Raw genomic sequence first — 20,715 nt, 5'->3', positions numbered from 1 at the left:
GAAGTGACAAACTAAGTACTGTAGCAGAATGCATTCACAAAGTTTTGCTCATCTTCCTGTCAGAGGATTTGGTGTCTGGGTTGCATTTACTACCAGGGTCAATAGGTCATCTGGGCCCATGTCTTGGCCTTAGCTAGAGCCTGCCGTCATAATTTGCTTGACTGCATCTGAAATGGCACCCTATTCCCTATATAGGGCACTACTTGCCCTGGTCAAAAATATTGCACCATATAGGAGGTATATACGGTGCCATTTCAGAAGCAGACATTTGTTTTGTGTTGCAGGACAACATACGCATAGCCTGGTCAACTTATAGGAGTTTACATGATGGTTGACATGCATTACTATAAAAGTGTATAAGGTTGTGGGTCAAGGGATCTTCATAACACAAAAAGGAAACTGAAAACAGTGAGGATGAAGCTGGCTAGCCTTCATTTGAGCATGTGCTTCACATGATCAGCATCAAACCCGAGTGGCGCAGCGGTCTAAGGCACTGCATCTCAGTGCAAGAGGCGTCACTACAGTCCCTGGTTTGAATCCAGGCTGTATCACATCCGGCCGTGATTGGGAGTACCGTAGGGTGGCGCACAATTGGCCCAGCGTCGTCCAAGTTTGGCCGGGGTAGGCAGTCATTGTAAATAAGAATTCGTTCTTAACTGACTTGCCTAGTTAAATTTAAAAAAAAAATTGTATTTCACCTTTATTTAACCAGGTAGGCCAGTTGAGAACAAGTTCTCATTTACAACTGTGACCTGGCCAAGATAAAGAAAAGCAGTGCGACAAAAACAGCACAGAGTTACACATGGGATAAACAATCGTAGTCAATAACACAATAGAAAATCTGTATACAGTGTGCGCAAATGAAGTAAGGAGGTAAGGCAATAAATAGGCCAATAGTGGCGAGGTAATTACAATTTAGCAATTTACACTGGAGAGATATGTGCAGATGAGGATGTGCAAGTAGGTATACTGGTGTGCAAAAGAACAGAAAAACAAAAACAAATATGGGGATGAGGTAGGTAGTTGGTTGGGCTATTTACAGATGGGCTGCATGTAGGAGGCAGTTTATACCTTTGCAGGAGACTATGGGAAGATCAATTGCATAATCCTCACATCCTCTACTAGTCTCCTTCTCAACCCATTGGAGGTCAGAGGGGAGGGACCTCTGGCTTTCTCATCTAATTGGTTTTGAGATGAGAGGACGCGAGGAGTATCCAATTGAGATCTTTCCTAGTTAAACTGCGTCTGAAATGGCACCCTATACTTTATAGCAGGGATACTCGACTTTTACCCTACGAGGCCCAGAGCCTCCTGGTTTTCTGTTCTACCTGAATTACTCATGCCTGGTGTCCCAGGTCTACATCAGTCCCTGATTATAAAGGAACAATGAAAAAATGAAGTGGAACTGGCTTCGAGGTCCAAAGTTGAGTTTGAGCATTTTATAGGGTGCCATTTCCTAATAACAAGGCATGTATGGATGAAATGTTATCCAATATTGGGAACTAATAGGTATAGTTTGAATGATAACAGAATAAGGCAAATCGTACCAGAAACGTATTTGGGAATGAATTTATTATGTTGTATTCCTATGCACCATGTCCGGACATCACAAGTCACCACCACTAACAGTATGCAGTTAACTGTCCAGAACACATTTGTCTCAATTTCCTCCTAATACAAAATAACTGGTTAATGAGTTTATTGAAGACAAGAATCTGACAATCATTCTCTCACACACACATGTAAAGTTCAAAAGTAATATAAAAAGCTAACTCTGGAAGGTACGTGATCCTTCTATTTCCTCCTATGCTCCAAAATTATGTAGTGCCAATCTGAACATGTCATTTGTGCAGATCCATTTGTTATCCACGTTCTTCAGCAGGAACGTTTGTTGAAAACCCATCACCTGGTCCGTGTCAGCCTTTTAAAGAAAAGAGAACAGATGAGTAAACTATAGAGGACAACGCTCATCTATCATTATTAGGGTTGCAAAGGGTCTGAAACTTGCTGGAACATTTCTGCAAATGTTCAGGAAATTTTCCATGTGAAGCTAAGACCGGGAATTTGGCTTAAATTCATCAAAAAGTTAGCTTATAACAGTGAACCTTTTTTGTGGTATACATGTAAGGCAATTCTAGGTCTTGTAGCATATTTTGGTTAAACTGTCCCAAATACAATGGAACTGCAACCCTCTGCATGCACAGTGCATTCTTCCATCACATGTGCAGCTGATTCTCAAGATCTTGCACACTAATGAGATGCTATTGAGTCCACACTGCTACACTGTCTGAGCCAAAGACTACATGCTTTCTGGTAAGTTTTGATTACAATACTGGGTGGGATGAATATATTTTATGACATACATGATTTTTTTGTTAACCCGTTTAGGATAGGGGGCAGTATTTTCACGGCTGGATAAAAAACGTACCCGATTTAATCTGGTTATTACTCCTGCCCAGAAACTAGAATATGCATATAATTGTTTGGTTTTGATAGAAAACACCCTAAAGTTTCTAAAACTGTTTGAATGGTGTCTGTGAGTATAACATAACTCATATGGCAGGCCAAAACCTGAGAAGATTCTAAACAGGAAGTGCCCTCTCTGATCATTTCTTGGCCTTCTATAGCCTCTTTATCGAAAACAGAGGATCTCTGCTGTAACGTGACATTTTCTAAGACTCCCATAGGCTCTCAGAAGGCGCCAGAACGTTGAATGATGACTCTGCAGTCCCTGGCTGAAAAACAGTAGTTCATTTGGGTAGTGGTCGATCTGAGAACAATGAAACGGGCGTGCACGTGAAGAGTCCATTTTACATTTTCAGTCTTTGAACAAAAACAACATCGCCTGGTCGGAATATTATCGCTATTTTACGAGAAAAATCGCATAAAAATTGATTTTAAACAGCGTTTGACATGCTTCGAAGTACGGTAATGGAATATTTTGAATGTTTTTGTCACGATACGCGCCGGCGCGTCACCCTTCGGATAGTGTCTTGAACGCAAGAACAAACGCAGCTATTTGGATATAACTATGGATTATTTTGAACCAAACCAACATTTGTTGTTGAAGTAGAAGTCCTGGGAGTGCATTCTGATGAAGAACAGCAAAGGTAATCCAACTTTACTTATAGTAAATCTGAGTTTGGTGAGTGCCAAACTTGGTGGGTGTCAAAATAGCTAGCCATGATGGCCGGGTTATCTACTCAGAATATTTCACCGAAAAGCTATTTTAAAATCGAACATGGCGATTGCATAAAGGAGTTCTGTATCTATAATTCTTAAAATAATTGTTATGTTTTTTGTGAACGTTTATCGTGAGTAATTTAGTAAATTCACCGGAAGTTTTCGGTATGTTTGCTAGTTCTGAATGTCACATGCTAATGTAAAAAGCTGGTTTTTGATATAAATATGAACTTGATTGAACAAAACATGCATGTATTGTATAACATAATGTCCTAGGAGTGTCATCTGATGAAGATCATCAAAGGTTAGTGCTGCATTAAGCTGTGGTTTTGGTTTTTGTGACATTATATGCTAGCTTGAAAAATGGGTGTCTGATTATTTCTGGCTGGGTACTCTCCTGACATAATCTAATGTTTTGCTTTCGTTGTAAAGCCTTTTTGAAATCGGACAATGTGGTTAGATAAAGGAGAGTCTTGTCTTTAAAATGGTGTAAAATAGTCATATGTTTGAAAAATTGAAGTTTTGGGATTTTTGAGGAGTTTGTAAATCGCGCCACGCCCTATCATTGGATATTGGAGCGGTGTTCCGCTAGCGGAACATCTAGATGTAAGAGGTTTTAAATAGTAGCCTACAGCAAAGTGTGTTTAAATCATTTCTAACTTGTTAACAATTTCTGCTAGTAGTTTTTGCTGCCATGTGGGTTTTAGCTTGCTTGAGCCTGCTAACTGAGGAGTGTTAATTCACCTGTTTCCATACATGTTTCGTTTTAAAACATTTATCTTACAAAGGAGTTGTTTAATTTCCTTAACTATTTATCTGTACATGGAATTGCGTGTGTTTTTTAAACTATTCTTTACAGGAAAATGCCATTGGTACTATCTGATGTGTGGAGACATTTCACTACAGCTAATATAGAAGGAAAAGCTGTGTACATTTGCAAATACTGTGCCAAATCATGTGTGAAGAACTTGACAAAGATGCAGAATCATCTGGCCAAGTGCACAAAGTTCCCTCAGCGCTCACAACAAGCAACTTCTGACAAAAGTCCCTCTACTTCTATTCGAGGTGAAAATGATGAATCAGACACCTTATCAATAGCAACAGCTCATGTTCCTCCTGGAATCAGAATTATTTTTGACTCAATGGAGGAACGTAGTCAGAGAAATGCTGATGAATGTCTTGCTCGAGCTGTGTATGCAGCTGGTTCACCTCTGATGCTCACAGGCAATGTGTATTGGAAGAGATTTCTGAATGTTTTTTTCCCCCAGCATACACCCCTCCAACCAGACATGCTTTATCTACTCATTTGCTGGATGCAGAATTCAAGAGTTCAAGTGAAGGTCAAGCAAATCATAGAGAAAGTAGATTGTATTGCAATCATCTCTGATGGGTGGTCGAATATTCGTGGGCAAGGAATAATTAACCAAATCATCTCCACCCCTCAACCAGTATTCTACAAGAGCACAGACACAAGGGACAGACACACCAGTCTCTACATTGCAGATGAGCTGAAGGCAGTCATCAATGATGCTGCGAACATGAAAGCTGCTTGGTCTAAAGTGCAGGAGTCCTACTCTCACATTACACCCATTGGCTGTGCTGCTCATATATTGAATCTGCTCCACAAGGACATCATGGCACTGAAAACAATGGATACACTCTACAAGAGAGCCAAGGAAATGGTTAGGTATGTGAAGGGTCATCAAGTTATGGCAGCAATCTACCTCATCAAGCAAAGTGTGAAGAATAAGAGCAACACATTGAAATTGCCATGCAACACCATTGGGGTGGTGTTGTCATCATGTTTGACAGTCTCCTGGAGGGGAAGGAGTCCCCAACAATTGGCCATATCACAGTCTGCCGATATGAACAGCCCAACAAGAGGATCCTCCTGGATGATGCATTTTGGGAGAGAGTGGTAAGCAGCCTGAAACTCCTGAAACCTATAGCAGTAGCCATTGCACTGATTGAGGGAGACAATGCCATCCTGTCTGATGTTTAGACTCTGCTTGCAGATGACAGGAGAAGAAATTTGTACTGCCCTGCCCACTTCACTGTTGCTCCAAGCAGAGGAATCTGCAGTTCTGAAATACATCAAAAAGCATGAAGACTTCTGCCTGAAGCCAATACACACCGCAGCATACATGTTGGTATGCTGGCAAGATCATCCTGTCTGGTGCAGAGATCAACAAGGCCTATGGTGTGATTACTACCGTGTCTCGCCACCTTGGCCTGGATGAGGGCAAGGTTCTTGGCAGTCTGGCAAAGTTTTTATTTCACCTTTATTTAACCAAGTAGGCCAGTTGAGAACAAGTTCTCATTTACAACTGTAACCTGACCAAGATAAAGCAAAGCAGTGCGACAAAAACAACAAAGTTACACATAAACAAACATTCAGTCAATAACACAATAGAAAAATCTATGTACACTGTGTGCAAATGTAGAAGAGTAGGGAGGTAAGGCAATAAACAGGCCATGGAGGCAAAATACACTGCTCAAAAAAATAAAGGGAAGACTAAAATAACACATCCTAGATCTGAATGAATGAAATAATCTTATTAAATACTTTTTTCTTTACATAGTTGAATGTGCTGACAACAAAATCATAAAAATAATCAATGGAAATCCAATTTATCAACCCATGGAGGTCTGGATTTGGAGTCACACTCAAAATTAAAGTGGAAAACCACACTACAGGCTGATCCAACTTTGATGTAATGTCCTTAAAACAAGTCAAAATGAGGCTCAGTAGTGTGAGTGGCCTCCACATGCCTGTATGACCTCCCTACAATGCCTGGGCATGCTCCTGATGAGGTGGCAGATGGTCTCCTGAGGGATCTCCTCCCAGACCTGGACTAAAGCATCCGCCAACTCCTGGACAGTCTGTGGTGCAACGTGGCGTTGGTGGATGGAGCGAGACATGATGTCCCAGATGTGCTCAATTGGATTCAGGTCTGGGGAACGGGCGGGCCAGTCCATAGCATCAATGCCTTCCTCTTGCAGGAACTGCTGACACACTCCAGCCACATGAGGTCTAGCATTGTCTTGCATTAGGAGGAACCCAGGGCCAACCGCACCAGCATATGGTCTCACAAGGGGTCTGAGGATCTCCTCTCGGTACCTAATGGCAGTCAGGCTACCTCTGGCAAGCACATGGAGGGCTGTGCGGCCCCCCAAAGAAATGCCACCCCACACCATGACTGAACCACCCCCAAACCGGTCATGCTGGAGGATGTTGCAGGCAGCAGAACGTTGTCTACGGCGTCTCCAGACTCTGTCACGTCTGTCACGTGCTCAGTGTGAACCTGCTTTCATCTGTGAAGAGCACAGGGCGCCAGTGGCGAATTTGCCAATCTTGGTGTTCTCTGGCAAATGCCAAACGTTCTGCACGGTGTTGGGCTGTAAGCACAACCCCCACCTGTGGACGTCGGGCCCTCATACCACCCTCATGTAGTCTGTTTCTGACCGTTTGAGCAGACACATGCACATTTGTGGCCTGCTGGAGGTCATTTTGCAGGGCTCTGGCAGTGCTCCTCCTGCTCCTCCTTGCACAAAGGCAGAGGTAGCGGTCCTGCTGCTGGGTTGTTGTCGTCCTATGGCCTCCTCCACGTCTCCTGATGTACTGGCCTGTCTTCTGGTAGCGCCTCCATGCTCTGGACACTACGCTGACAGACACAGCAAACCTTCTTGCCACAGCTTGCATTGATGTGCCATCCTGGATGAGCTGCACTACCTGAGCCACTTGTGTGGGTTGTAGACTCTGTCTCATGCTACCACTAGAGTGAAAGCACCGCCAGCATTCAAAAGTGACCAAAACATCAGCCAGGAAGCATAGGAACTGAGAAGTGGTCTGTGGTCACCACCTGCAGAACCACTCCTTTATTGGGGGTGTCTTGCTAATTGCCTATAATTTCCACCTGTTGTCTATTCCATTTGCACAACAGCATGTGAAATTTATTGTCAATCAGTGTTGCTTCCTAAGTGGACAGTTTGATTTCACAGAAGTGTGATTGACTTGGAGTTACATTGTGTTGTTTAAGTGTTCCCTTTTATTTTTTTGAACAGTGTAATTACAATTTAGCATTAACACTGGACTGATAGATGTGCAGATGATGATGGGCAAGTAGATATACTGGGTGCAAAAGAGAGAGGATCAGTAACCATATGGGGATAAGGTAGTCGGGTGTGCTATTTACAGTTTGGCTGTGTACAGGTACAGTGATCGGTAAGTTGCCGACCACTGAAGTACACTTCCAAGCAAGGGCTTTGGGATGGAGATATGTTGGCAGTCATGCCAACATATCTCATCAGCCACGTGGTGGAAGGAACTTTGTGGATCTGAGACTCTTTCCCATTGCCTCCATCATCCTCCAAATTCCACCAACATCAGCCACCTCAGAGCGCAACTGGTCCTTGTTTGGGAACCCACACACACACACACACACCAAAGCACGCAACAGGCTGAACAATACAAGGGTTGAAAAATTGGTGGCCATCCGGGCAAATTTGAGGCTTTTTGAGCCTGAAAACGAGCCATTCTCAACAAGGTTGGAAAGTGACAGTGAAGATGAGGCCTCAGAGTCTGATGTTCAAGAGATCGACATTGAGGAGGTCCAGAGAGAACTCATGGAAGCTTGAGAGGAAGACAACCAAAGCTTTAGTTTCTGGACTACCATTTTACAGATTTATGTTGAAAATGTTTTTGGGAGATGTGATGGATCATTGAGGATCATTCAATATTCCTTTTCTCATTCAGGGAAATCCTCCCATGTGAAGAGTCAACTCATTTAATTAAAGTTAAATTTGTAACTAAATTGTTTCTTTATTTCTATTGGAAGGATTTAATCATTTGCAATTATGTCTACTTAAGGTAAACATGTTTGTCTCCATATGACATGGTAAATATCCAATGCAAAAAAACATCTACATTTAAATGGTATTAATATTAATTTGCATATATTTCTGTTAATTCCCATATATTCCCACAGAAGTTTCCACCTCTGAATATTCCCCAAAATGTGCAACCCTAATCATTACATACAGTAGAAATTAACCACAATAAGATTTGATTTTCAAATTGATTACAGTTAAGCTCAACAAGTGTCTTTAGGTGGTATTAAAATGAAAACAGGAGCAGCTCCTTCCATGTTCAGCGGTGAAATAAAGACACTGATGAATGTCCCTGCAATTTATTGTGCAACGTTTCAGCCCAAGTGTGCAGATATCCATCTTTATTTCATGACATTTGTTGTACCCAGGTTCACCGGCGTCACTATGCTAGCTTAGCAGCTTCATTCCCTCCCTCAACTTGCCTTTGACTAGGCTTAAAGTAGGGTCATTTCAAGCAGTTGGTGAGTTTGTGGTTCGATGTCACTCAGTTACTCTCGCCCCTCAACTTGCACTAGTAACCCCAGCCGTTGATCTAAGCTTAACTGTGAATCCGGGTCACGGCACCACTGTAACCCGGGTCACTGTGTTAGCTTAGCTTTTTCTCTCAACTCGCCTCTGACTTGGTTTGACTACAATCCTCTGCTTCACAAATAGTTAACACACGTGACTGCCAACTTGACAATATATACACCAGTTGTGCCACTGAAAAGGATGCAAATCACTGGCGCCACCTCAAGCTGTGGGTGAGTTTCTGGTATGATCTCCCTGTTACACCAGCAAGTCACTCAACGTGCGTCCACTACTTTTGAAATGACCTACCTTGAGCTGTCCCATCACCATGCTCATTACACAGCTGTCTGGCGTGGGCTGGTGGTCCTGTGCGGTGATGCTGTGCTGAATTGACTGGAACGGTAAGCTCTGCAGTAAGGGAGAGAAGAGGTCTTATGTCTGTACCATGTTAAAATACTTAGGCTATACATTATAATTACTTTGAAGTTTAAATGAAGACGTCACTTACAGTGATCTTCTCCATAATGGCTTTATGTCCCTGGAAACCAACTCCTTCCCATGTTAAACATGACGCATCAGTCTGGACACACAAACATTAATAATTTATTAAGACAGTGAGATTTCACATCAGTTACACACTGAACAACATGAGCAGCTGTGTATTCATTAGTCAGATTCCGTTGCAAGAGGCTTTGCAGAATGGGAGGGACCTACCTGAATTTGACCAATAGAAATTCTTGTTTTCGTTGTAAAATGTTTTCCGCTTGGAGTAAACGGTTACCAACCCAAACGTTCTGCAACGGAATCTGACCAATGAATACACCCCAGGGGTCCATCTCAAAAGTCTTTCCTCGACTCCTTCTATCCTCTCCATTCATGCCACTTTCTCAAAGCACTTTGGAGGATAGCCCTTGAACACGACTCAATTCCAATCCATTACACATAAGTCATTGGACGAAGGTGTCTTCTGTACAGGGGAGTTGTTAAGAGTCTTAACACTCAATCTGAACATTAACACGCATCGCTTGCGGTACCCATAGCTGTATGGATCTTGCAAAATTGCAACAGTAAGTGTATCTTTTTTAGTTTAAGGATTATTTCTCAATGATGAAAGGGCCATATGTTTCGAAAGCCATATTGTAAGCAATGATTGACGTTTCTAAACGTTAAAACACAGCGTTGGGATTGTGGTTCACATGAGCGAAGCTAAAAGCTGAAAACTGTAGGGTTATTTGAAGGAGAGAGTCCAGGTGAAGGAGGCAAGGAATTAAGAGAGGAGAGTCACCCCAGGTTTCCAGATGACAAGGTTGGTCCATGAAACACCATTACACATCTCTAACTGTGTTGAACTGTAAATACTCACATAGAGATCAGCGAGTTTAGTTCTATCAGAATCAAACTGTTGGTAATAATGTTGCACAAATCCTGCACCTATCTGCTCCCACACCGGTTTGCTTGCCATGATTCAAAGTGCAGGTTGGAATCTGGAGAGGAAAAAGCGACTTGAATATGACGTAGCCAACAGCGCATCCCTGATGAGCACATTCCACGTGTTGCAGAATCATTCTGAATTATTGGAATTGCAATGAATGGAAAAGATAAAACTTCACAGTTTGTCATCATGTACTTATCTACTTATCAAGAGAACATGAGCACGAGAATGGCTATCTAGATCTCAAAACTGGAAACACTAGCTAACGTCAGTTAACGGAATGAATACTGCGTTACATAGCGAACTAGTTATATACAGTAGCAAGCTAGCTCGCGAACTAACTAGTTTGTCAGAACATCATTCCACTCAGAAAAAGACAGCTAAACTTTTACTTTGTGTTGCAAATAATTATTTCCCCTATAAACTACATGTTTAATTGTTGAATGGTTGTTTAAAACTTAATATGAAACTTACCTTAATATGCAACTAGCTAGTAATCCAATGTGGATGCACAACAGGTCTCTCCCGCTTCGTCCAGAGAAAAAAACGTGTGTTGTCATATACTGGGGCTAAACAACCAATAGATGCGCTCTTCGGTTTGATTGACGGGTACCTACCAGCGTGAATGGCACCCAAATGGGCGTTTCCATCAAAATGATATGGGAGAAATGCCAAAGTGCAACCAACCTTGGTAGCTCAATTATATTCAGCCCATTGATTATGAAATGTATATTAAATGTTAAGTTTAATGAAAATTTATACTTTTCTATAACATTGAGAATCTTTTTTATTTAACCAGGCAAGTCAGTTAAGAACAAATTCCTACATGGACAACTGTGAGTTAATGGATATGACAATGTATACTTTTGTATAGCATTGAGAATCTGATTTTTTTTATTTAGCCTTTATTTAACTAGGCAAGTCAGTTAAGAACAAATTCTTATTTAGTTAATTTGTTATTTTACACATGAGCTCTTTGTAGCCAAGAGAAAGTGACATAAAATAGTTCAGTTTTCAACAAGTGCTTTATGTAGCAGCTAGCTGTATATTCCTCTGATATATTTTGATATCTGTGGTGGTGTGAAACTCAATAACATCTTTCCAGATGAGGGTTTACTAATAAAGTCAATAAGAAACCACTTTGTTGATAATTATTTAGTATGATGATCATTAGTGACAAAAGTATCAAATAACATACAACTATGACAAAATATGTTCAACAAATAAATGTTGCTTGGTGCAGTGTGTTGAGAATTACAAAGTGCCAATTCCACTCCAGTATTAGGCCATACAAACAGGAAACAATAGCATTATAAAAACATCATGTTAAGGTTTACTCAAGCTTGAACATCATATACTTCAAATCATACTATTGGTGAGAGTACAAGTGTGATGATTAATAACATTTTCCTTATAGCAATTTAATTAAACAGGTGATCACGCAATAAAATAAAGGGAAACACTCAGAGGCACTTGAAAAACAGAGTCTTGAAGAAGAAAAGTCTTTAGATCAATAACACAATTTTCCTTTTTCAGGTGTCCGCATCCAGTCTGATTTCTTCAGCGTCTTCACAGCCACTTGATAGTGAGAGAGCCAACACTATATTGCTTGTTGAAACTGTTGTACTGTCAGATCCTCCAGTCCAGAGGACACTAGTATTATTGTCTGTAGTCAGGTCCAGAGCCGTATCCATCTATGGTTCCGGTCCAGTCAAGACAGCCATGCAGACTGAGGTCACCTGACCTAGAGGAGTCAGGCTGACTATTGCATGTGTAATGTGTGGCAGCTGCAGGTATCTGTTTCAAGTAGCCTCCTAAAATGGCACCTTATTCCCTATATAGTGCACTATTGTTGACCAGAAAACAATGGGTAATACAATATGTAAGGAATAGGGTGCCATTTGAGACAAACTTTCAGTGTTCTGGGTGTGGGGTGAAATAATCATCTGTTCTCAACACTGGGGGAAGCTCCTGATGCTGCTGCCTTCTGGGGCTGGCTGGTTTCTGCAGAGACAAAAGTTATGGATTTAAATAAAATAAAATGTTGTCACATGCGCTGAATACAACAGTTGTAGACCTTACCGTGAAATGCTTACTTACAAGCCCTTAACTAACAATGCAGTTCTGAAAATACAAATACATCCACTGAGAGCAATGTATAGGTCAGGACAACTACCATTTAACAATAATAAAAATTAAATAAAGAAGCAATTATGGGGCCTCCCGAGTGGCGCAGCAGTCTAAGGCACTGCATTGCAGTGCTAGAGGCATCACTACACACCCGGGTTCAATCTCAGGCTATGTCGCAGCCAGCCACAACCGGGAGACCCATGAGGCGGCACACAATTGGGCCAGCATCGTCCGGGTTAGGGGAGGGTTTGGCCGGCAGGGATGTCCTTGTCCCATCGCGCTCTAGCGACTCCTTGTGGCGGGCCAGGTGCATGCACGCTGACTTCAGTCGCCAGTTGTACGGTGTTCCCTGACACATTGGTCCGGCTGGCTTCCGTGCTAAGCAAGCAGTGTGTCAAGAAGCAGTGCGGCTCGGCAGGGTCGTGTTTTGGAGGACGCATGGCTATCGACCTTCGCCTCTGCCGAGTCCGTACGGGAATTGCAGCGATGGGACAAGATTAACTACAAATTGGATATCACGAAATTGGGGGAGAAAAATTGGCAAAAAGTTCAACAAATATTTTAAGATATATTGTAATTAGGGGGAGATATGAACTAGTATCTGTGCGTTAGAGACTTCTATAAAGCCCAGAAAGATTTGATTCAAACTCCCATTCACCAGCTCTGCAAGTGTTATGTCAAAATACGTTTGTTGATCACCAAATATGGAGTTCGCTGAGCAACCATCTTTGTGATGATAGTTGCCCAGTACAGCACTGGGGCCAAGCTTCCTGACATCCAGGACCTCAATGCCAGGCGGTGTCAGAGAAAGGCCCTAAAAATTGCCAAAGACTCCAGCCACCCTAGTCAACGACTGTTCTCTCTGCTACCACACGGCAAGTGGTACCAGAGCGCAAGTCTAGGTCTAAAAGGCTTCTTAACAGCTTCTACCCTCAATTAATCAAATGGCCACCCGGACTATTTACAACGACAGATATTTACCATGTCAGCTCAGGGATTCGATCTTGCAACCTTTCGGTTACTAGTCCAACGCTCTAACCACTAGGCTACCTGCTGCCCCCATGTGACAAATAACATTTGATTTTGATGTACTCCCGTTATGGACATTTTTATAAGAAACTGAAAAAAATGTCTCTTCGGCACCTTCAATGTTTGAGCTGTTGTAGACTTCCGACCTGTGCGTGGCAATAATGAGTGATTGGAGGTGCCAAGTAGGCTTCTTTCAGATGCTTGTACATTTTTATTTATAGCTTTTTTTGGAAGTACATACCGGCCGTAACGGGAGCAAATGAAGATAGTTGCTCAGCGAAACTCCACATTTGGTGATCAGCGAACGTATTTTGACATAACGCTTGCAGAGCTGGTGAATGACAGTTTGAGTCGGAGCTTCTTGGGCGTTAGAGAAGACTTTGCTAGAGGCGTCACTACAGACCCTGGTTCGATTCCAGGCTGTATCACAACCGGTCGTGATTGGGAGTCCCATAGGGCGGTGCACAATTGGCCCAGCATGGTCCGGGTTAGGGTTTGGCCAGGGTAAGCCGTCATTGCAAATAAGAATATGTTCTTAACTGACTTGCCTAGTTAAATAAAGGTTAAATAAAATAAAAAACACAGAGATACTGGCTCAGGGGGAATAGTGATTAAGTATAGGAATACAGCATTTACATTCCAAATGGATATTGCCTTAATGGTTGACTGAGATGTGCATTGATTGATTGAATCCTCACATTTAGAAAGCTCGGGACACTAATGGTACGGAAGATCTTTCTGAAGGCGCCCGGCAGGGTTCCTTGTTCCTTCTCTGCCTGAGTGACATGCTCCTCCATGACATTCACATTGGCACCCACCATCTTCACAAACACCTGGACACAACACCAGGGAACAGGCTCAGATACAGAACTACCATATCTGTGCCCCAAATATAGAGAATAGGGTGCCATTTGGTACACAGATCATGTCAGGATTTCAATGACATCATCCTGGTCATTAACGTTAAGTAAATCACACTTACATCCAACTTGTCAATCTTTCTGTATATTTGCCTCATCTCTTCTGACTTTCTGTGTATTTGAGGTAGGTTCTCGTTGACAATCTGCGATGTGTCGTTGCGGATCTATAACCAGAGGAAGAAAATTACATTTCTCACCCACTTTCACAGACAAAGACATGAGCAGCACATACAGGGATGCGCACAAATGGCAATATACCATCAAAAACTATGTATCAAATTACAAAATACAGAAATACATTTCCAAGTAGTCGGCCCGAACAGCAACAACATTCTCAGTAAGTAACGGTTACAGAAACATTTGACTTGCTCTAATTGTAATATGTTGTTTATCTACTTTAGTTGAATGCACTGTGTGTTAGTCACTCTGGATAAGCGTCTGTTAAATGACCGAAATGTAAATATGAAAATGAACATACCAAAATGAACTGCAAAGCACACTGGATATTATTGGCCTTGTGTCAGTCAGAACTCATTACAATAATACTCAGCATGCTTTGCAAATGTCAATTTCTACATATACAATTATATTTAGTTAATTTAGCACAGGGGTGTCCAGCCCTGTTCCTGGAGAGGTACCTTGTATGTTTTCGCTCCAACCACAGTTGTAACTAACCTGTTTCAGTTTATCAACCAGCTAATTATTACAATCGGGTGTGCTAGATTAGGGTTGGAGTGAAAACCTACAGGATGGTAGCTCTCCAGGAACAGGGTTGGACAGCCCTGATTTCACAGATTCTCTTATCACACCATAGCGCCATCAGACTTCTGATACCAATGCAGGGTGAGAGGGGCCCACAAAACTGTGAAGCGCTATAAAAAATAAATGGTATAGAAAAGAATTTTAGTATTTTGAAAATACAAATTACAGCTCCTGAAAGTATCTTGTTAAAAAATACAATAGAGTGCAGTTCAGCCTTGTGTAATACAAATTACTCAAGTAAACGAAATACATATTTCAAATACTGCCAATCTCTGAGCACGTACCATGTCAAGCATTCCAACAAATTCATCCACCCTAGTAAGCATTTCCTCCAGACTTTTCTCCAAACCCAGGATCTGTGGGGTAAAGAAAGCAGGACATGGTTATAACCAGTCAAGTGACATTTCTCTTGTCACGCGTATCCAGTTCTAGCTTAGCTTTGGCTAGCGCTATTGCACCTCCCAGCATAGACAGGATGATATATTTGACATCCATCGGAAATGTTGATTAATTCTAACCTCGTCTCCAGCAGTATCTCTGATGTAAGAGGAGTAACTGAGGGCAGTGTGTCTCAGTATCTCATCCTCCTCGTTGTGGTCTGGGTCCGTGTCTCTTTCCTCGGAGTTGAAGCTCGGACTCCGCAAGACTGCTGCGTCGAAGCTGGGGCTTTGCGACACGGTACCATTGCTTAGGGCCTCGCTCAACATGGATAAACTGCTCACACTCTGCGACACGATGCCACTGTCCCGACTCACCTCGGCACTGGACTCCTCCAGCGGGGAGAGAACATCTACCCTATTTTCCATCCTAGGCTCCATCTTTTTTTCCCCCTTTTGTTTATTTTTGTTTTCAGCTACCGTGTTACGATTGTCAGCTGACTAAGTCACGTGGTTGAATCTGTTGATGGCGGCTCACAAGGATCAAGTAGAACTAAGCGAAAAGGCGCTATTTTAAATCAGGGCTCTTTCTCACTAATTTCCTGTGAAGTTGAATACTGAAATCTGATGACTCAATCGCCATTAAACGTGTAGAAACACAGCAAACCACGAGTCAACTTTCTACAATAGAAAATGGGAATAAAAACTGGACAGCAAGTGCATTTTAAACCTTTATTTCAAAATGTATCTCCCAAAACTTACAAAAAAACAGTAAGAAAATATAAAACACAATATTCACAATACAATTCAAATTAATTGCATTAAGGTTTGAATTTCAACTGTGGAAATTAGTTGAAGTGATACTTATGGTTTACTATGTTGAAAGAGCAACTAGGCCTACTAAATATTGATTGAGCAATTACAGGTCAAGCCCTAATATCCATTCAATTGTTGTTTACATTTGAGTGCTCAGTACATATCTGGACTAAAATGAATTAAAAGGCACAAAGTGTTTTAAAAACCTTTCCTCCAATATGTGTGGAGAATGTATATCAATGTCTGTACAGCATCATCATCATCATCATCTCATAGAATAAAAACAGTCCAGTTTACATCATATGCTGAAATATTCCCCATCATAATCATCCTCGTACCATAATACCGCATGGAATTATTTGTTCATATGTCATTGTTTTTCCCTTGTAAAAATCTATTATAAAATCCTTATGTACATTAAGAGAGAAAGTAAAACAATAGACATTATTCCAGAAAAATCTAGATGTTTCTGTAATAAATATAAAACCTGTAATTTCCTTGGCGTGAATATGTGGGCTCACACTGAGTCGATGGTACAGGGTACTACCAGTAGGGGGAAGTGACCAACACATTATAGCACTACTCAATAGGGTTGAACTGACTGTGCATAGTAAAGATATGCATGGAATAACATCACTATGGTCATAAGAACAGTGTCAAGGTAACCAAAGCAGCCTATGGGGAAAGAAAAAGGAAAGAGCAACAAAAATTACATATTTGTGAACCAAAATAGGTTGATAATCCAATGTTAATCCTGGTACTAACATGGAGATTTAAAGTTGAAACAACAATAAGACTTAAAAAAAAAAAAAAAAAAAAAAAACTACTTTGCAAACCAGCTTAAAAACCTTGAACTACAATGTGAATAATGGTGAGAAGAATCCCATACAAAAATCAAACCACCGATGGATGGCTTAGTGTCCCACAGAATCCATGTACTCTATGAAAGTTAACCATACCATGGATGGATAGATTGCACTTGTAAACCAAAGTACCACTGGATCCGTACATGGATCTCAATGTGTGTGCCCAACACAGTGTAGGAAAGTGAATGAGTGAGGTTAAGCAGATGCAGATTCAGATGTTATCACCTTCACCTCTTAGCAGTCCTGCCTGCTGTAACAGGGTTCACATCCCCCTGCCTGCTGTAACTAACAGGGTTCACAGCCAAGCAGATGAGTTGAGTAAACAGTAAAGATAAGGATTCATTAGCGGTGAAGTGAGAGGGGTGCTAGTCGGCTAGTGGCTTTTTTTCCAGAGAGCATGTTGCATTCCTGGAGCTCCAAAAACAGACAACCAGTGGAGAAGACGAAACAGGATATAGACTATGTTCAGTGTAGGAAGTATTGCTTGATAGCAGTTCAAAATGTACCAGGTATAAATGACTGCTGGTAAGGGAAGTAAGAGTTTTAGTACATGTGATGATCCAACACTTCTCCTTATTAAAGCTTAGAATAATTTATTGGAGAAGACAAATCATCTGTGAATACACAGGTAAAATACAGAGATAGAGAATCAGTAGACAGGCAGCATTGTACAGAAACATAGAATTGTTCTTAAAAACAAAAGCTCAAAGTTGGTCCCAAAAAGGAGATAGAGGTTCAGATTAAAAGTGGCCACTAAAGGATAGCAGGTGAATCCCATCAGGCCTACACATTAGTGGCCTAAAATGCTCATTTACAAGACATAGGAAACCTTAAAACTCAAACAACACAGAATAAACAGTCCTTATTTGTTTTATAAAAAATGTAACAAAATTAGTAGGAGGTTTGAGGAACAACGTTCATTCTCATGGTGGGTATACCGGGCAGGGGATGCTCCAGCTCACGTCCAATGTGTGTGTGTATTATTAGTGTAGGTGTGTGTATTATAGGGTGATGACGGTGCCATCCTCTTCCACCCCTCCCCGGGGCAGGGCCAGGCTGTGTCGAGGGTCCGTCCTCATGGTGCTGAGGATTTTGTGCAGGCTGCTGTTGCTCTCCCGGAGGGCTGGGTTGCTGCTGTGGTGCTGGGTTTGGTGATGCTGGGGGGTCTGTAACTGGGGGTGCTGGAGGTTCAGGTCCCTGTGCAGCATGTAGCTGAGGCTGCCGTGGTGGGAGAGGCCATTGAGGCTGGGCTGGGAGTGGGAGGAGGGCTGGGAGTGGGAGGAGGGCTGGGAGTGGGAGGAGGAGGTGGAAACCACAGAGAGGGGTCGGATCGGGGGGTTGGTGGGTTCCACGGGGGCCTGGGGAGGGGCTTGGGTATGGGAGCGTGACGTTCTTGAAGCCACGGACACCATTGACGCGCTGGAGCGCCTCGACGGCCGCTTGAGGCTGCTCTCGATGACGATGTCGGACTCCTCATCGCTTTCCAGCTCGTCGGGGTAGCCGTGGGCACCGGTCGCCATTGCTGCGGTGGACAGGCTGGGGTAGCCGGTGGAACCGCTGCTGTCTGACGACTGACCGGAGCTGCCGGAGATCCGGCTGGCTCGCACCACATTGTTCCGCTGGTTCACCGGCTTCACTGTGACAATCAGGTTGTGACTGTTGGCGATCATCATGTCCGTTACCTGGTCTAGCGTCTTCCCAGTCACCTCAATGCCGTTGACCTCCAGGACCTCGTCATTGACGGCCAGCAGGCCCGTGCTCTCAGCCAGGCCCCCAGGCACCATGCGGGAGATAAAAATCCCAGGCACCTTCTCCAGGCCATGGGGCGTCACGCGTACGCTTGTCCCATCCCGGATGTAGAACCCCAGGGGTTTGTCAGAACCATGGCGGTAGAGACGAACGCGGCGGTGGGACTCTGGCAAGATGTCCACATCGATGATGGAGGAGACTGGCCGGAAGTCCTGCGGCATGCCAATGCGGATGTGAGGTCGCTTCCTGTTGACGTCGTTCCGCAGCGCCACCACAGCCTTCTTCTTTCGGGTCAGCGAGTGAGTCCCATAGCTGCTGTAGTCGACCTCCTCTGAAAAACAACAGGAGAAATAGTAATGGTTAGAACCTTTACTGAAACCCAGAACAGAACTGCTAAGAACTGAAACACAGAAAATATAGAACCCCTTAAGGCCTCTGGAAGACAGGAGAAAACAACTGCTCAGAACTATGTCTGAAACACGGAACAGAACTACTTAGCTCTCAGGAACACTTCACTTGAAGCATATGAGCCTCAAATGGTGAGCAGATGTTTTCCTTTGAAAGAACACAATACATACAGGTTTTATTTGTAGCGAGAAATGTACGCAGCGCTCATTACCATACACATCAACAGGTCTTAGTCCAAACTCCTCTAACTCTACCCCTGGGTAAAGCAAGCATAAACCCTTCATGTTTTTAAAATGGACAAATGACCAAAACACACATAAAACTGCAAGATGACAACATGAACACAGATTAACTTTATTCCAGACTTGGGACATCGACACAACAGAATAGTGAAGCTGCCAATACATTCCAGATTGCAGTCCTAGAGTCATTAATAAAACGCTGAGAGGGCAGAGCAGAGCTGACAGTGTGGGGGTGTGTCTGTGGGGCGTTCCTGTCTGTGCTGACAGTGCTGTCCCGCTTTACTGGTACTGCTTAGACAGCTGCTGTTGGGGAGGCCCTGCCTGCCTGCCAAGCCAAACCATGGCCAAAATGGGACCAGAGTCACAGCGTACTGACTGTTTACCAGTCCCAGTCTAAAGAAACACCCACACAAGGAGTTGAGGACAATGGGAAGTGTATCATTAAAACTCCTCAGCTTGTTTACTGTGAAATCCTTTCCCTCCACCTCAGAACAAAGCTTTAACTGGGCTGAACTTGTGGCAGACCCTGTTGCACTCTGGGCCATAGAGAAAGCCTGACGAGTGCTGTGCTGGTCTGGTGTAGCTCTGCAGTCAGTGGGGTGGAACACGGGAAGAACAGTTGTAATCAAACCAAACACCAGGATGGGATTACAGTTGGAATACCGATCATTCTGATCATCAGTTGTACACGACTCGCTGTCTGCAAGCAAGGGCAACGGAGTGTGTTCACGCAAAACTATTTTCACAGTTCAAAAAATATATAAAAACATTTCAACCAACCCAATATGTCTAGGCTTAGGCTATACACGATATACTGGGGTATTTGGGGGGGAAAAAACAGGATGGTTTTTCAATACCGTCAAAACTACTCCTTTGAGGTTGTTCAATACATTTGAATATTTCTAGCAACTTTTTAAGTTAATACCTACAGTCAACTTGTGCAATACGTTAGGAGACAAAGCAGATTGCCTTTTTCATTCCACCCCTCACATTATGAACAGTTGAGCCAGTCACGTGTTTGTTTGTAAATAGCACAACATGAGAAAGCGGGAGCTGGTGAGTCCATAGCGTTGTATATCTTTCGGCAAGTCTCTGTTGTGCAGCACACATGAGGTGATGAAGTTACACCTGTATGCAATTCACTACTACATTTTTGCCATCAGATATCTTACGTCTTTCTGCCATGTTTGAGAAGTCAAAAAGCTCTGGATGAGTTCTGTACAGCTGCCATTTTTTCCCTGTGCTTCCTACTAGCGGTTTTCTATTCTCCCCTCTGCTCCTTGTACACATAATGCTCTTCCTTCAGAAAAGCATTCATCACAACTTTGTTCATTTGCACAATTTCTCTCGTTTACTTCCGATGGTAAAATGTCCACACTCACTGAAAATGACATTAGGTAG

The 20,715-nt window shown here is 42.7% G+C and overlaps 3 protein-coding genes across 4 annotated transcripts in view; all 3 read right to left on the bottom strand.

Annotated features, from left to right (window-relative positions):
- Positions 1-1,555: 1,555 nt before the first annotated feature.
- LOC115173715 (nuclear transport factor 2-like) lies at positions 1,556-10,567 on the bottom strand. Of its 2 annotated transcripts, XM_029732051.1 has the most exons (5): positions 10,490-10,567; positions 9,947-10,067; positions 9,092-9,163; positions 8,893-8,991; positions 1,556-1,921 (listed from the first exon to the last, which is right to left on the bottom strand). In XM_029732051.1, exons 2-5 carry the CDS (start codon positions 10,043-10,045, stop codon positions 1,805-1,807), a joined length of 387 nt encoding a protein of 128 aa, XP_029587911.1. In that variant the 5' UTR covers positions 10,046-10,067; positions 10,490-10,567; the 3' UTR covers positions 1,556-1,804. The 2 variants fall into 2 exon arrangements, with proteins under 2 accessions (XP_029587911.1, XP_029587912.1); XM_029732052.1 differs by lacking the exon at positions 9,947-10,067 and having other exon boundaries at positions 10,490-10,543.
- A 588-nt stretch (positions 10,568-11,155) lies between these two features.
- On the bottom strand, positions 11,156-15,853 carry LOC115173714 (biogenesis of lysosome-related organelles complex 1 subunit 4). The gene is made up of 5 exons (XM_029732050.1): positions 15,375-15,853; positions 15,141-15,212; positions 14,157-14,258; positions 13,873-14,007; positions 11,156-12,019 (listed from the first exon to the last, which is right to left on the bottom strand). Exons 1-5 carry the CDS (start codon positions 15,672-15,674, stop codon positions 11,930-11,932), a joined length of 699 nt encoding a protein of 232 aa, XP_029587910.1. The 5' UTR covers positions 15,675-15,853; the 3' UTR covers positions 11,156-11,929.
- A 98-nt stretch (positions 15,854-15,951) lies between these two features.
- LOC115173713 (partitioning defective 6 homolog gamma) overlaps positions 15,952-20,715 on the bottom strand; it is a 54,067-nt gene continuing 49,303 nt past the window's right edge. The window contains exon 3 of the mRNA XM_029732048.1: positions 15,952-18,995. Within this exon, the coding sequence (XP_029587908.1) occupies positions 17,917-18,995 (1,079 nt within the window). The 3' untranslated portion in view covers positions 15,952-17,916. The remainder of the gene's footprint in view (positions 18,996-20,715) is intronic.

The sequence above is a fragment of the Salmo trutta genome, chromosome 34, assembly GCF_901001165.1.
Source record: "Salmo trutta chromosome 34, fSalTru1.1, whole genome shotgun sequence".
Taxonomy (NCBI): Eukaryota; Metazoa; Chordata; class Actinopteri; order Salmoniformes; family Salmonidae; genus Salmo; species Salmo trutta.
The sequence above is the reverse complement of the archived record's forward strand: the minus strand, read 5'-3'. Positions and strand labels throughout refer to the sequence as shown.

Coding starts and splice junctions, on each gene's coding strand:
- LOC115173714 (XM_029732050.1), bottom strand. CDS start 15,674: ATGGAGCCTAGGATGGAAAATAGGGTAGATGTTCTCTCCCCGCTGGAG. Junction 15,213..15,374: donor GAGATACTGCTGGAGACGAG/GTTAGAATTAAT, acceptor TTTACCCCACAG/ATCCTGGGTTTGGAGAAAAG. Junction 12,020..13,872: donor GTGTCCCGAGCTTTCTAAAT/GTGAGGATTCAA, acceptor TTGTCTCTGCAG/AAACCAGCCAGCCCCAGAAG.
- LOC115173715 (XM_029732051.1), bottom strand. CDS start 10,045: ATGGCAAGCAAACCGGTGTGGGAGCAGATAGGTGCAGGATTTGTGCAA. Junction 8,992..9,091: donor CCATTATGGAGAAGATCACT/GTAAGTGACGTC, acceptor CCCTTACTGCAG/AGCTTACCGTTCCAGTCAAT. Junction 1,922..8,892: donor TGGTGATGGGACAGCTCAAG/GTAGGTCATTTC, acceptor TTTCTTTAAAAG/GCTGACACGGACCAGGTGAT.